The sequence below is a fragment of the Calidris pugnax genome, unplaced genomic scaffold, assembly GCF_001431845.1.
Source record: "Calidris pugnax isolate Ruff unplaced genomic scaffold, ASM143184v1 scaffold18, whole genome shotgun sequence".
Lineage (NCBI taxonomy): Eukaryota > Metazoa > Chordata > Aves > Charadriiformes > Scolopacidae > Calidris > Calidris pugnax.
This window is the reverse complement of record NW_015090812.1, coordinates 8,216,563-8,232,577: the sequence shown is the minus strand read 5'-3', so window position 1 is coordinate 8,232,577 and position 16,015 is coordinate 8,216,563. Positions and strand designations below refer to the sequence as shown.

The following is a 16,015-nucleotide window of genomic DNA, read 5'->3' as shown; positions in this document are numbered from 1 at the left end:
ATCACTTGGCCCAGAAAGTTCACCATCCCTCCAGAGGAGACGTGGCCCTTGGGGATGGGAAGCAAAGCTCTTTAGGTACCAGGAAAGAAGCTGTTTGGAGCTGTGACAATAACAAACGTTAAGTCCTGATGCTTCCTGTAACAAAGTTCCCACCTAACTTTTCCCACAGGCAGAGAAGGATCTGACTGCCTGAGGGAAAATCAAATCTGAGCAGGCTAGACATTTCTGCAGAAAACAAAATTTTCCATGAGAAGAAAGGCAAGTTTGCTGGTCCCACGAATATTTGGTCCAAAACATCCTTATCTGAGGAAACTCTTGGCCAAGCCTGATGAGGTGAAAAGGAACAAACTGTATCCCTTGTATAGGTGCAGAGGAGTACGGGACTGGGCATCCTGATCTGTTCCCAACCCCAAGGCAAGGGGATGTCCCAAACCCCAAGGGGAATTAGGGATGTACCTTGACGTTAATGTGGTCCTTGATGCTGATGGGAATGCCATAGAGCAGCCCCTTCTCCTTCTGCTTCTTCAGTTTCTGGAGCTGATCCTCACAGCCATGAATGAAGTCTGTCACGCAGTTCACCTCCCGAGTCACCTCCAAAGCCTCTCCAGAGAGGTCAGGCAAAGAGCAGCAAGACAGATGAATGGATGGAAGGAAGGAAACAGCATTTAAATTAAGTTTACAAGCTGAAAATCCAACCCCCTCAGACCTCCAGCATTCATTATTCAGGCCTTACCTATAAACTTTAGAAATTTCTTGCTAGAAAATTTCTTCAATTTTCTGCCCTGTGTCTCTGTCCTACTCCCTCACCCATAAACCACCCTTCAGCCATCACAGTATTGCCAAGTCGTGATCCTCAGCACTGTTAGTTCTCTCTCAAAGAGATGTTTTTTTAATTTTAAAACCCCCACTGCAGGAGAGCCCCGCAGCACCTCTCCCATGCTGGAGGTATCACTCACTTTGCCCATGTAGGAGTAGAGGACACTCTCTGGGGACAGGGACCCCTCCTTTAGCTTCTCAGCCAGCTCCACCATCGTCAGCGAGAGGATGTGTGCGGTCTGGGTGCCCGGGTTCTGCAAAGGTTAGGAAATGGGGTGCAGAGGGAAGAAAATGCCAGAAAAAGCTGGTGTTGAGGCTGTGAGTACCCACTTCCAACACCTGCCCAGCAACGACCTTGAATGCAGAATTTTGGGAGAAGTTCCCTGTAGAAATGCAGACCTCCCACATAGCACTGCGTGTGCTGGAGTGGGGAATTTGCTGACGGGGAATTTGCTGAGCCTTGGTTCATAAAAACAGAACCAAAACGGGCAGAAAACTGCTTCTTGACTGGAGAGTTGCAAAAACCTGTAAGAGAGGTTTGACCTGTCTCTGTTTACTCTCTGCGGGCCTTCACCTCCCTCCTTACTCATAGACAGTGTGTTGAATAGCAGTTCAGCCAGCTAAAGTTTTACAAAATTTATCATTAACACAGAAAAAAAAAAAAAAAAAAAAAAAAGTATGTGGGCTGTTTGCAACCTCCCCTCCCCATAAAACAACAGCAATAGGTATTTATTCAGGTTTTAAGACAAATCCCAAATCCAAGGACCTGTCCTCCTAAAATCCAGGTGCTCCTTTACCTGGGTGTGGGCAGGAAGAAATGGCTTTTGGTCACCAATGTGCAGGTGCTGGAGGGATGTGAAGCCCCCCCTGTACTTTGAGGACAATGCGGCAGACAGGTCCCTGTGAAGGGGCAGAGGTGAGGAGGACAGGAGCAGAAGGTTTGGCAGTAGGGATGGATGAGGAGAAAATTGCATAGGGAGGTCTGAGATGGTTATCTCATCTGGAGGGTCTCAAACTCAAATCCATAATTCATCCTCAGGACTGTATTAAGAAATGCTGCTTTTATGCTGCCTTTACAACGGGGTTGGGGTAGGCTGGGTAACAATGGAGAGTGGTGATCCTCAATAGAATTGGGGATGACCCAAAATATGCATTTTGGATCCCAACCACCCAACCACCATTCAAAGATGGATTGATCAGGACTTCCCCCTTTTCTTGGTTATCCAAAAATACAATCCCCCCCCATACACACACTTTTCCCTAAATTACCTCTTGCTTAAACCTGCGAGCTGCCCTCTCCATTCGCTCCAGGGCAAGATCCCGTGTCCTCCTTGCCTCCTCCATCTTCTGCTGGATCTTCCTACGTCCCAGCCATTTCAGTAGCACAATGGCTGCAGTTGAGCCGCAGAGCAGAGCTGAGAGGGTGCGAGGGTCTGCCCAGGATGTATCTAGAACCTGCCACAGTCGCTCTTGGATCATGATTTCTCCCCCAGTCCTTCCTGTTCTGGTCAGCTTATGGACACCTGGGTCTCCCACCTTCTCCTAAGGAGGGCTGACGAATGCAGACTGTGCCTGCTGTGCAAGACCAGTTCTGAGGCAGAATTGCATTAACAAAGTCCAGGAATGGAATTTTTAGACCGTGGACTTTGAAAGGGTCTGCCTGCCCGGGAAGCACTGTGGGTCAGGCTGCAAAGCAGAGTGCTCAGCTCACACTGGGTCTGGGGGGGTATCCCCCCAAGGCTGTGTCTTTCCAGGCCACTGCCTGCTGCTGCACATGGCTACACAGAGCCGAATGCCTGCAAAGCCCAGGTCTGGGCTATCCCCACTATATCCATGTCTAATAATTAATTAAGAGTTAATCCCATTAACTAGAGGTGCTCAGCCATTGTCTCTGTGCCCTGGACACCAGCGTGTGCAGCCCTCAGAGCCTGGGACAACACAGCTCTGCTTCTCCTGGGGAACCTGGTGCAGGGGGTGAAATTGCACCTATTGGAGAGGGGGGAACTCAGGAGAACCAAGAACACAAAGGTGAAGTAGGATACAGTGACTCTGGAAAGGCAGTATACAAGGACCTAGTTGAAGGTGTCTTTGAGGAATATGACTTCTCTGTGTCATTTTCAAGCCAAGTCCCCTTGAAAAGCATTTTGGGAAATCCTTTCTGATGGAACCAGTATCCAATCTTCTCTCCAGTTTCTAAGCCATCTTCCAGACAACACAAAGCTGGACTATGCAGCCTTGCCAGCCAGGGGAGCTGCCCCTTGCCACAGTGCTCCCTGCCCATGGGACTGTCCCCAAGAGTGCAGAAAGGAGGGGCTGAGAAAATGAAATTTCTGTCAGACTTCAAGGGTCTGAAAATCCGTGGGGAAGAAACAGGAGATGTCTCTGAAAATTCATTGCCAAGATGCAAGGATATCTGGAGAGCTGCTGGCTCTACCCCAAGTGGAGAAGCAGAGCTTGCAAGGAGGTTTCAACCAGGGTAATCCTTGCTCTCTGATGGAGAAATCTCATCTGGGGGGTCAAAAGCCAGCAATCGTGCTGCTATCGTGTTACCTTGCCATGTTACAGACACATCCCATGGGATTATTCCTGTGGCAGCAGGGAGGGAACTCAGGGAAGAGGTAAGACCTCATAGAGAAATTGGTTGCTGACTTGAAAGGCGCAGAGGATCCTCTCTATTTAGCCAGGACAGAGAGAACAAAAAGAGCCAAACAACTCAATGTGGATGCCACCAACCCCTTCCCCCTGACTATAGGGGTCTGGCCTTCATTGCCCTATCCCAGCCTTAAGCTTCAGTGCTGTGGTTCACATTGACCTCCCTCTGCCCAGGCTGGGCTGGGAACAGCCTGCATCTGGCTCTTTTTGACAACCCCAAGTCCCCAAAGCCATAAAGCAGCTTTGGCCCTGCCCAATACACTGTCCCATGGCAGCGGGCACAGTCTTTGCTGAGGGCTTCCAATACTGGTTCAGGTCCAGCAGTGTCTCCGTCATTTGGACTCCCGCACCCTGCCCACCTCTGCGCCAGGGAGCGAGAGGTTCAACCAAGAGAGGGATGCAACGCTTGGCAGGTGACATTGCCTCTCCTGGGACAAGGTCCTCCGGGCTTGAACTTTAAAATGCAAACAGATAAACCCCATCCGGCATTTTCTGTGTGGGCAGGAAGCACCTGCAACTGGTGAAAACCGCCACTTGAGGTCTTCTGGGGCTTGGCTTTGCATAGCATTCAGTCCTGGGGTGCCTGCAGCCCCTTTCCTCCTTTTTTCAAAGCCTGCTGCTACAGAATCAGTGTCCCGGGGGGTGCTTTCTCCTAGGCTGGGATCAACCTCTCTGCCCAGCACTTGAGCACACCCCATCCCTTTGCATGACTCTGGTTTAAAAAAAGAATAACACATTAAAAAAAACAAACTAAACTAAACAGAAATCCTGGCAGAGCTTTGTTACAGTCTGCTTGTGACTTTGGTACTTTGGGAAAACACTTGTGTTGTGATAGCCCTTTCTGGAGCACCCTTGGACACCTCCTGGGAGCAGCTGGAGCTGTCGGCGGCTGGAAAAACCACACTGGAAAAACCACACTGGAAAACCTGGCACGGCCACTCCCACCGAACGGGAGGAGAGGGTGAGCAGGGCAGGCAGGCAGGCTGTCTGTCTGTCCGTCCCACCCTGGCGTGCTGCTTTACACAGGCAGTACTGCGAGCTGAAGCACTTCATACCTCTGCCGTGGGGAAGGGCAGCAGTAGGTGTCCGAAGGAGCCGGGAGTTATGGATCTCTCCAGCTTTCCCCCGCCTGGCGCAGGGCTGCTGGCACCCTGCACGCTTGGGAAGCAGGCCAGCTCCCTCCCTCTTGCCATGGCCTGCTGGCAGCCTCAGCTCTGACCTTGGATTGCTCGCAGGGAAAACACCGGATTTTGTCCTCGGGGAGCTGAGAACCAAAGGGGGAAAATCCCTTTTCCTCCAGGACTTCTAGTAGGATTCTGACACTCTCTCTCAGACAAAACCAGAGCCTGCCCTTCAGTTTCCCCGTTTCTAAGAGAGAGATCACATTCTTGTGCTTCCCTGGGGTGTGTTGAGAGAGTGATTAAAATCCATCCCAACCCCACACACAGACACAGACCCGAAATAACAGACTTTTCGATAACAAAAAAAAAACAACTACTGTATTAGGACAATGACTGGAAGCACTCCACCACTGCGGATCCCGCCTCGCTCTCCCCTTGTGCCCCAAAGCCAGCAGCCAGCCCAGCCATCACCATGTCCTCGTGGAAGGGAACAGGAGTCCTGCGGGCCAGTCGGACCAAAAGGTGGCCTCACGCCGATTCCAGCCGGGATCCCGCAGCGGGTGAGGGTGCAGGGACTCAGAAGAGCCTGTTTTTCTTCAGGGCGAGTGCCTCCACCTCCTTCATGAACCGGAGGAACTAAACAGAAATCCTGGCAGAGCTTTGTTACAGTCTGCTTGTGACTTTGGTACTTTGGGAAAACACTTGTGTTGTGATAGCCCTTTCTGGAGCACCCTTGGACACCTCCTGGGAGCAGCTGGAGCTGTCGGCGGCTGGAAAAACCACACTGGAAAAACCACACTGGAAAACCTGGCACGGCCACTCCCACCGAACGGGAGGAGAGGGTGAGCAGGGCAGGCAGGCAGGCTGTCTGTCTGTCCGTCCCACCCTGGCGTGCTGCTTTACACAGGCAGTACTGCGAGCTGAAGCACTTCATACCTCTGCCGTGGGGAAGGGCAGCAGTAGGTGTCCGAAGGAGCCGGGAGTTATGGATCTCTCCAGCTTTCCCCCGCCTGGCGCAGGGCTGCTGGCACCCTGCACGCTTGGGAAGCAGGCCAGCTCCCTCCCTCTTGCCATGGCCTGCTGGCAGCCTCAGCTCTGACCTTGGATTGCTCGCAGGGAAAACACCGGATTTTGTCCTCGGGGAGCTGAGAACCAAAGGGGGAAAATCCCTTTTCCTCCAGGACTTCTAGTAGGATTCTGACACTCTCTCTCAGACAAAACCAGAGCCTGCCCTTCAGTTTCCCCGTTTCTAAGAGAGAGATCACATTCTTGTGCTTCCCTGGGGTGTGTTGAGAGAGTGATTAAAATCCATCCCAACCCCACACACAGACACAGACCCGAAATAACAGACTTTTCGATAACAAAAAAAAAACAACTACTGTATTAGGACAATGACTGGAAGCACTCCACCACTGCGGATCCCGCCTCGCTCTCCCCTTGTGCCCCAAAGCCAGCAGCCAGCCCAGCCATCACCATGTCCTCGTGGAAGGGAACAGGAGTCCTGCGGGCCAGTCGGACCAAAAGGTGGCCTCACGCCGATTCCAGCCGGGATCCCGCAGCGGGTGAGGGTGCAGGGACTCAGAAGAGCCTGTTTTTCTTCAGGGCGAGTGCCTCCACCTCCTTCATGAACCGGAGGCACAGCCCCTCCTGCCACGGCAAGGCCACGCACTGCACAGCCACGGGCAGCCCCACGCTGCCGTGAAAAGCCTGTGGCACAAAGAGAGGGGGAGAGGGCAGGGGGATGTCCAGGGTGGGGGGAAGGTATGGGGATGCTCGTACCCCCAAGGAACCTGGCGCCACTCACCTTCGCCAGGGTGCGGTCCCACCAGTCCCGAAAGTACCCCTTGTAGCCCTTCAGCTCCTGCTCATCCTCGTCAGTCACCGTCGTGACGGGGACCACGCCGGCGGGGAAGTCCAAGGCGTTGTAGAGCATGGTGTAGCTGACTGCCACTGCAGGAGAAAGGGAGCTCGCAGCGCCAGCCATCACAAGGAAAGCTCTCACCCCCCTCTATGTATGTGAGCCTCCAGCTAACAGGGCGCTTGCAATGGGAACTCAAGGGCTGCAGGATGGAAACCTGCCCCTCAGCTCCCACATCCTCTGTGGGGAGCTCTAGGTGTTCCCCACGGGCTGGGGCATCAGCTGCCCCAAGAACCCAGCTCTTCCCACCACTGGCCAGTGCCTTGGGGATGTGAGGGGAGGAGGAGGAGGAATGCTTCTCATTGATACTGGTGGAGTGCTGCAGCAGGGGCATGCTGGAGGTAAAGGTCCCCAATCGGCAATCCTACCTGAGAGCTTCCCAGGGTAGCCGATGCCAAGAGCTGGGCCCAGCATGGGACAAAGCATGACATCCAGATTCAGCTTCTTCCACTGAGCGATGAACTGGTGGCAAAAATCCTGAGGAGGAAACACACTGGTGGTCAGGGGAGTGGATGTACTGTCCCACGGCTGCTGGCTGAGACTCCCCTTGGATGCCCAGCCAGGCTCTTGGGCCTTCCCTGGGAGCAGCCATCAGGCTACACGAAGCCTGATCCTGCTAAAAATCCAGCAACGCTTTGCTGCTTGGCCAACAGCCTTCCCAGGGTACAAAGCACTTTAGCCCCTGCTAAAACTGGAGGTTGGGAAAGATTTGAGTGTGGAGGCACGTGGCAACCTGGGACACAGGCATGGTCCTGGAGGAAGCCAGAATAGGTAAATAAAGACAAGGGTCCTGCAGCTGATGGTCTACGTTTTGAAATGTAGGAGCAAAAAATTCAGGTCTGATTCTGGATCAGGAATGTGTCATCCTAATCTTTAGATGTGCTGAGAACTTGTGTGTCCAAGTGAGATCTGTTGAGGAGGAACCTATATTCCTACCTCACATCACCAGCGACTTGATCACCTCCTAACCTTGGTGGGTACCAAATCTGTCTCTTCCCAAAGAGAAATCAACCAAAAAGAACTATCTAACCCCAAACTGTAACACCTTACCTCGATTTCACAATGAAGACTCCAGACTTCATCCACAGTGCTGAAAAAGGAAACAAAAAAAAACAATGAAAGGCATCAAGAGGTGCTGCAAAGAGCAGCTTCAGGGGCAGAGAAGAGCATCAAAAAGCAGATGGGCACAGGGTAGCTCTGCTCCTGGAGCTGCAGCCAAGGGGAGAGAGGACTTTGGCAAAGTCCTGGCTTTCCTCTGAAGGGCTGGGGGGTCTTATTTCTGCATCTGTCCATGATGGAGGTCTGAAGACTAAAGGCAGTGCTGCTTTGGCCTGACAAGTGTCCAGCCCTGCTACTGCCGCTGTGCTGAGGAGGTGAAAGCCCAGGCACATCATTTCTCAAAAGGCCAGGCTGTGTGAGGTGGACTGATGCTTTGATGTGGGGACAGATGTAGCACCCCGAAGGCACAGCACAAAACAAACCCTCTCTGCTATGGGACTTTCTCACCACTACCTGCCCAACACTGACATGGCAGGAAGGAAGAGCAAACCTCCTTTCCTGTGCATTTAACATCCTTCTGTCTTATGGAGTCCTTAACTCATGGCACGACAGAAGAGCAAACCTCCTTCCCTGTGTCTTACGGAGTCCCTACCTCATGGCACGATGGAGGCATTACCCAGTGCTCAAGCTGACACCATATTTCATTCCCACAAGCTTCATCCCATTCCTATGCAAGAGGCTGAGTCCCTGCCCTCATTCCCATCCTCAGTACCAGAAGTTTTTCAAACCCTGCAGGGATCTGGTGTTGACATGAACTGCTCTGTTTGCTCCCACCCTTGTGTTTTCTGCTTTCTATTTTCTCAGAGACACGCAGCCGGGGCAGTATCCCTAAGGTAGCAAACACTGCTGCTCTCCAAAAGAGAAACACAAATCTTCACACATTTGCTCAGGTTTAGATTACTCACTTTGCTCTCATACTTCTTATGATATGTGAAAATCGAGGCATCTGAGAAAGTAAAAAAAAAGAAAAAACTTTACATTAATCCCAGCCCCGTCCTCTGAGACAACTCCATCACAAATACAAGCTGTTGATTCAGTGTTCAGGCAGAATTCATGGACCTTCTCTCAAGTGGGGAGAGGAGGAACACAAATAGCATCACTTCCCACTTCCGTTTGGAGATGTGTCTAAGCACAGCCAGGAAGCAATGCCTAGAGACTTCTCTGTGACAAAGCCTTACTGCAATGGGAGACAAGTTATTCACCACCTATTGCGTAAGCACATCTATGCTAGAAAGAAATGGACCTTACGAAGGGTTTGGCAATCCAGGAGAGGACAGTTTTTAGCCAGCTTGGTGACTTCGCCAACCAGAAGAACAGCCCCATGCTACTTTTCTCCAGCTCCCCTTTGCTGAAAGAGAAAAAGGGTGTTTAGCTGAGCACTGTTAGGAAGCACACAGCTGATCAGCTTTCACAAGGTCAACCCCCCTGACAGAAAGAGGTTTGCTCCATTACTCTGGGTTCCTCTGATTCTCACAGTAGTTACAGGATATCAGCGCCCAGTTTCCTGTCATCTGTTTCCTGTCACGCTAGTGTCAATCCCAGAGAGACACAAGGTTGGGCTGAATTGCTTGATGGTAAGCTCTCCAGTAAATCCCAGTGCATATCAGCCACTGTCTACATCCAGTAGATCTGCTACCTGTATCTGGACAGTGGTCAGACCCCAGGGAGGATTTTCATAGAAAGACACTGATCACACCAGGCTATACTTACAATTTCTTGAGAAAGGAGGTGCCCCCATCTGCAAACATTCCCTTGACACAGAAGTTAAAGAGCATGTAGTCCACATTTGTCAGTTCAAAGGGCACCAGCTGGAAGGACAACAGAAGAGGAGTCACTGGCACAAGCACAAGCAAGCTGTGTGGGAGAAGCCATCAAGGGCTTGCAACAGGCCAAGCTGGGCTGAGGTTTTCCTGACAAGCTCTCATGAAATCCCCTAGCATCAGAGGCCACCAGGTCCTCCCCATCCCATCCTTCCTTCCCTGAAAACACCATTTTCCCTTTGAGCAACTGACGAGTCTGAAGATACAGGATGGACTTGGCCCCTTGATGTCCAAGCAGCCCCAAGGCACAAAGGTCCCTCCAAAACTAGCAATAAGTGACAGAGCTGAGGGGTCTGTGCTCCTCGCTTCATTCCTGGTCCTTGAGTGAGGATAAAGGGGAGGTGTACAGCCCCAACCATGCCTCAGGCACAGGAGATGACTGGCTGAAATAGCAGAGAGGAGGAAGGAGACAACCTCTGAAACCTGAGAGCCTAGAAATGGGTTTGGGTCAATATGGGACTACTTGGCTATAAAAGATCTGCCATCTACAGCTGTCTTTTTATTTTCTCCTTAGCTCCCTGTTTCCAGATACAAAACCACCTGTGGAACTGCTTGCCAAAGGATATGACGCAGAAGAGTTGTGAAACTGGCTTGAGAATAGACTAAACAAGTACTGGGACAAGAGGTCATCACAGCCACTGAAGAGAGGTGGTCCATCAGGCTCTGGAAACATGCTGAGCTGACAATAATCATACACCACCAGGACTGTAAGCTCCCTGCAGGCACCACCTGAGGACCTGGGTTGTACAACACCTGGTGCAATGTGGATCTCAGCCAGGTTGTGAGTAAATACACTCACACTACAGACAAGTCCCGCAGCAACGTGTCTACTCCCTAGCATGTGTTAAAGGGGAGCCCACCCTGATCCACGTGTTCACCAGCACCTAAGGAGTGCTGAGATCCTGATAAGAAGCAAAATCAAGTTGCAATATAAAGAATTTCTCTTTTCCAGAAGCAGCTATCTACTTTCACCAAGGCTGTGGGAAGCTCTTTCCCTGCCAAATTTGCTTGATGTTCACACATGGGTCCCAGAGATGTGTTGGGAAGGAAGAATAGATGCAGCATGACTATTGGGTTCATGCATGATCCTACCGTGTGGCCAGCATCCTCCAACAGCTGCTTCATCTCCCGAACGGCGCGTCTCATGGCAGGGCTTGGCATGGTGAAGAAATCGGTTTCATAGTAGCCTATTCGGAGGGGCTGCGTGCTGGAATATACCTGCAAAGCAAGGGAAGACACCAGCTTGGAGCTTGGAAGGATGTCAGGGACACCCGGAGCCAACTACACCCATGCCACAGGGCAAGTCTGGAAAGCAGCACTTGTCTGGCTCACTCGCCCACCCACGGTGTGTGGCAGGTTGGAACAGGTCCTGGAGGGCTTCCAAGAGCCACTGGCGTTTTCAACCTGAGCAACAGCAGCTCTTCTGGGAGACCTTAGCTCCCTTTGAGGTTCTTTACCTCTTCTTTGAAGGGAAGGGGGGGCACTGTGCTGTCCAGGTTGAACATGTCCTCGGACAGGAGCGCCCGCATGCACAGCGCCAGGCTCTCCACATCTTTCGCCATCGGCCCCACCGCTGCGACCACTGGAAGAGACCAGAAAAGAGCATTCATGGCTGAGGGTCTTTCAAGGGCATGTCCTGCAAAAGCAGGACCCCTTGGATTCATTTTGACTTAGTCTAGTGCTGGCAACAGTTTGTCTTCAAGAACTGGGCTGGTGTCTCCCCACCAGCAGGCCCATTGTTATGGACCCAGAGTTGCTATCAACGTGTGCCCCGATGTCTCCGTTTCACAATTCACAAAATTAAACAAAAAGCTCTGTTGATCATGACACAAGGACATCACAAGACACCCCCTTTGACCGCTAATCCCAGCTCCCACGAAGCAGTGGAAGACAACGCAGCAACCCAGGAGTTACAGGGTGTGTTCACGTCTATGCGTTACACAAACTGCTCTGCTCATGCCTATTCCAATTTCTCAGGAATCATGGCATGGGGGTGGTTCTCTTAAAGAGTCTCTGAAAGGGAACCTGCTTCTCTCTCTGAATGTGTTGGAGAAGGTCCCCCACAACCAGCTGAGTGTCCTTCTCAGCCCTGCCCTATTCCCCTTCCCTGGGGGACAACCATCAATTCCTACCTGCCTTCTGCCCAAGGACACCAGAAATGATTCCTTTTTTACTGTGAAAAAGAGAGACACACAAAATACAGCAGCTGAGTAGTTTTCACAGACGGGAAAGGCTTTAAGCAGTAGCAAGCGGTAAAGAAAACACTGCCCTCCCTTTGCAGATGCAGAGGTTGGCAGAAGGGTGGGCCAAGGGGAAGCCCAGGAGGGACCCAACCTAGCCCAGAATGATTGATGCCCTGTCAACAAGGAACAACCACCCCCTTAGCATCCAGATGGAGAGGTTTCTCCCTCTCCTTTCTGTGAGAACCAAAGTTTCCTCCATACAGGTCCCAGAAAATGTTCAGGGAGAAGGGAGAAATGAGCCCTTTTCAGTTCCTCCCACATTTTCCCTTCCCCACATGAGCATCCCCAGCACAGCATGGGTAGGGTGGTATCACACAGAGACATCACTGCATTATTTGTAGTACCTGAGTCTGTTCCCAGTGGGTTTGAGTGCACAGATCCCACAGAAGGCAGCAGGGAAACGCAGGCTCCCTCCAACATCTGTCCCAATGCCCAGGATGGACCCACCTCCTCCTACCAGTGCCCCTTCTCCACCAGAGGAGCCTCCAGGGCTTCTGGTGTAGAGCAGAGGGTTGAACGTCTGACCAAAGATTAAGTTCTTGCAGTCATAACTAAAGAGAGAGAGAGAGAGAGAGAGATGGCAAATGAGAGGAATGCAGAGATCTGCTGATGCGGGCCCCAGTCACTACAAGATGACCTTCAGAAGGTATATTAGGTAATTCACTAGTTGCTGCATTGACATCATGCAGTCTGAGGGAGCTTCCCAAAGCTCCCACGAATCACCAGCCATTTTGTGGCAGTCCCAGGACCTGGATTCACTGCCAGCTAATTTCAGTGCCATCAAGCCTTCCCCAGACAAACCCTCTGGCAGCACAAATACATCAAACCTCCTGGAAAAGCTCCCTATTTGGGCAGTCTGGAGGGCCAGAGGACATCCGAAACAGACCACTTGGAGCAGGTCCAGTTGAGTCCCAATGAGCTCAGCTGGGCCCTTGCTTGGAACAGGCCAAATGCCAGCTGCAGGAATACTTGAGCATCGGACTCCCACGGGAACTGGTGTAAAATCTGATAATCCCCAAGGCAACCTCTTTGTGTGGCTTTTTTAAAACATGGTCAGTCAATGCTGTGTTGCCTTAAGGAAGGCATTTCATATGGCTGGGAAACAGTCATCCACCGAGGAGCTTTGCTGGAGCTCACCTGGCAGGACAGGACATGGGGACACTAGCAGGGTGGTTGTCCAGCAGAGCACACCTGACCTCACCCATATCAGCGACATCAAGAGTGGTCTTGCCAGCAGGAGGTTTGGGGGCATGATAATTTAAGGTTATTAGCTTAACAACTAGCTAACGAGCTTCCCCTTCCATGAATATGTGTTTGCACCGTACAGTTAACAGAATCACCTCTGCGGGGTTAATAAAAAAAAAAAAGTAAAGTTATTTAAAAACACCCTCCACAGGAAAGAAGGGCAGCGATTTCTCTCCTCTTCTCCTCCTCTTTTTCTTCTTTATTTCATTTGGAGCTACAGTTAATTTTCATCCTTAGCGTAAACATGTTTACTTTTTTAAGTAAAATTTCAAAGACACTAAGGATGGGGATGAGGTGTTGTGATTTAAAAAGAAGAGGGAAACAGGAATTAGACTTGATGGAAACCCTCGCTTGAGATGATGGTGGGAAGACTGTGGCTGTGCCAAGGGAAGGGAGCGCCCACCTACCTGATGAGGGACTGGGGAACGTTGGTTTTGACGAACGGAATTGCTCCCTGTCTCCTGAGCACCTGCACCACCACGCTGTCCTCTGCCGCGGGTTTGTTGAGGTTTTTTATAAACCCTAATGTGGAATCATGGCCCTGGGAACACAGGAGAATTAGGTTTCCAAATGGAGGATTGCAATTCCCCCTGTCCTTATATTTTTATCTCTCTATATAAGCACATACATGCACCTCCAACAACCTACCCATCACACACATAGTGTGTTGGTAGTATATCTGACCAGCTCTCTATTGGCTCATATGGGAGATGGGGAGCAAACCCTGTCACCAGCCAGGACAGGCCATCCCACATCAGCTATGACAAAGTCCAGCCAGGCCCTGAGGTCAAACCTCCCCCCGCCACCAATCTTCAAACCACAGGGATCTCAGGATACACGTGGTATCAGGCTGGTGGTACCTCACAGTCGATGGAGTCTTTGATGCTGACAGGCACCCCGTAGAGCAAACCCAGCTTCTCTGGCAGCTTCGCTTTCCGGAGCTGGGTCTCACTTTCCTGCAGATACTCCGTGATGCAGTTGGTTTCTGTGGCGATTTGGAGGGCCTTGGGGAAAGCAGGCAAAGCCCACAGGTGAGACAGTCCAGGGTATTGCACAATAGCCTTCTGTTTTGCAGAGGACACCTGCCTCTTCCCCCTTTTCCACCTCCCCATTTGGACAGTTGGGTATTAGGACAGCCCTTTCTCTTCCTTTCCAAGGTATTTTCATGCTAAGCTCCAAAATGTTGTCTGGACACAGGGGGGCCAGAGCACCAGCTGGTGCATGATGGACAGAGGCACTCAGCCCAGCAGAATACCAAAGGCTCTTGATTGAGCTTCTGGGGTGGCATAAAATGATAACCCCAAAGTAGGAAGCCAGGAGGTGATCAGGGCATTATGGCAAAAGCAGAGGATGAAAGTGGGCGCTGAGTCTTTGAGGTCTACCAACCCATTCGGAGATGGAAGGGAGACAACAGCAGCACTCTGCAACTTTCCTACTGCTACACCTCTCCCTGGGAAGGTATGGGCTCTCCAGATGCTGACCTTGCTGCTCCCCTTGGCTCCAAACCAAGCCAAGAACCATGGGAGCCAGATGCCCTGCTCCCCCCTTGCTCACAGAAAAGTGAGGAAGGGCCCTGCTCTAACCAGCAAGTGGTGATACCTCAGCAGCATTTGAACCAGCATTTGAACCTTGTGCTGGGCTTCTCCCAAGAAAGCCAGCCCCATCATGGGTGAGACGCTGCCCCACCACCCTCACTCCTCACCTTGCCCACATAGGAGTAGAAGACATGCTCCGGAGGGAGGGAGCCATCCCGCAGTTTCTCAGAGAGCTCCGGCAAAGGCAGGGAGAGGATGGAGACCATGTTCACAGAAGGATGCTACAGGAAAGGTTGAACAGGCAATGACACATCTCTACCTCAGCTGGTGGGCTCCTCCTCTCCCCTTGGTGCCCACTGTAACCCACCCAAAAAACATCTGCTGGTCGGTGGCCAAATGCAGTGTCTGCCTCAAGACTGAAATCCTGCTTCTGCCCCGATAGCAGTGAGCACGGTGGGAGACCTGCAAGGCCAGTAGTAACCCAGGCTTTCCAAAAAAGCCTTCCTGCCCAGACAACAAGCACCTGCTGCTTAAGAGAAAGCTTTTAACACAGCCTTGTTCAGACAGGTCTTGGCCAGGCCCTGGGGGAAACTGCTTGGTGCAACCTTCTCTGCTGAATTACGGTGGGAATTGGCAGCGTGGCTACTTAGAGACGCTGCCGCAGCAAGAAATGGAACTGGACCTGGTGCCACCTCTTCTGGCATCGCTAAGATATCCTCCAGGGAAGTGCACAAACCAGGGAGCCCCCCCTCGGCTGACAGCAGCCAGGTCATTTTTGGGTCAGCAGAGATTTCCCTACTAAGTGCCACCAAAAAAAAAAAAAAAAAAGGAAAAAAAAAAAAAAGCACCAAACTTCATCTCCCCCCTAGGCTGGACTCTGACCCCGAGGGAGTCCACAGGTCCAACCACAGGTCGGGGCGGTGTGATGGGGCCACACCGGATTTCTGGGCACCGTGCCCCGGCAGAGCATCCCCCCCCCCCCGTCCCGGAGGGCAGCGCCCCGGGGCTGCCCTTCGGCCTCCGCTGATAACACTCGCGGCCTCTCGCCTCCCCAAGCGGGGGCCGGCTGAGCCTCCCACCATGGCGGAGGAGGCCGGGGAAGCTTTCAGAGGAAGGGCAGGGACCTTCCCTCTCCTCCCCGCCGCCCGCTCATCCCCGGCTGCACCGGCTGCCCCCGGGAGGCGCCCCCCCCCCCCCATTCCCTGCGTGCGGAGGGGACCCCCGGGCGGCCGGGGCGAGGCGTGCGGGCACAGATTTATAAGGAAAATAAAACTATAAAACTAAATCCGCCCTCCCACCCATAGCTCCGTATTAGGAGCCGGGATGCCGCCCCGCAGCTCTGCGAGAGCAGCCCGGAGGAAGGGCTTGCACCAGCGGGGGCTGTGCCATGGGGAAGGGGCCAGGGTGAGGAGCCATCACCGGGAGGGTGGAGGCGGCTCTTCCCCACCCCTTCACCCGAGGAGGAAAGGGGAGGGGGTGGGTGGGGTGGGGGTGGAGGGGAGAAGGGCGGTTTTCGGCACCCACCTGCTCCCGAAAGCGGTGCACGGCCATCTGCATCTGCACCAGGCTGCGCTCCTGCCTCTGCCGAGCCCCTTCCACCTTCTTC

The 16,015-nt window shown here is 52.4% G+C and overlaps 2 protein-coding genes across 2 annotated transcripts; both read right to left on the bottom strand.

The window, feature by feature from the left end:
- Nucleotides 1–444: 444 nt before the first annotated feature.
- LOC106886210 (vitamin D3 hydroxylase-associated protein-like) lies at nt 445–3,483 on the bottom strand. Its single transcript, XM_014938942.1, has 3 exons — nt 2,086–3,483; nt 957–1,070; nt 445–600 (listed from the first exon to the last, which is right to left on the bottom strand). The coding sequence occupies exons 1-3, from the start codon at nt 2,293–2,295 to the stop codon at nt 445–447; spliced, it is 480 nt and encodes a 159-aa protein (XP_014794428.1). The 5' UTR covers nt 2,296–3,483.
- A 1,455-nt stretch (nt 3,484–4,938) lies between these two features.
- On the bottom strand, nt 4,939–16,009 carry LOC106886166 (fatty-acid amide hydrolase 1-like). Its single transcript, XM_014938884.1, has 16 exons — nt 15,934–16,009; nt 14,577–14,690; nt 13,735–13,878; nt 13,282–13,415; nt 11,974–12,180; nt 11,519–11,559; nt 10,844–10,968; nt 10,479–10,604; nt 9,277–9,374; nt 8,815–8,914; nt 8,472–8,512; nt 7,558–7,597; nt 6,876–6,984; nt 6,394–6,539; nt 6,207–6,296; nt 4,939–5,204 (listed from the first exon to the last, which is right to left on the bottom strand). Exons 1-16 carry the CDS (start codon nt 15,964–15,966, stop codon nt 5,166–5,168), a joined length of 1,587 nt encoding a protein of 528 aa, XP_014794370.1. The 5' UTR covers nt 15,967–16,009; the 3' UTR covers nt 4,939–5,165.
- Between the last annotated feature and the right edge of the window lie 6 nt (nt 16,010–16,015).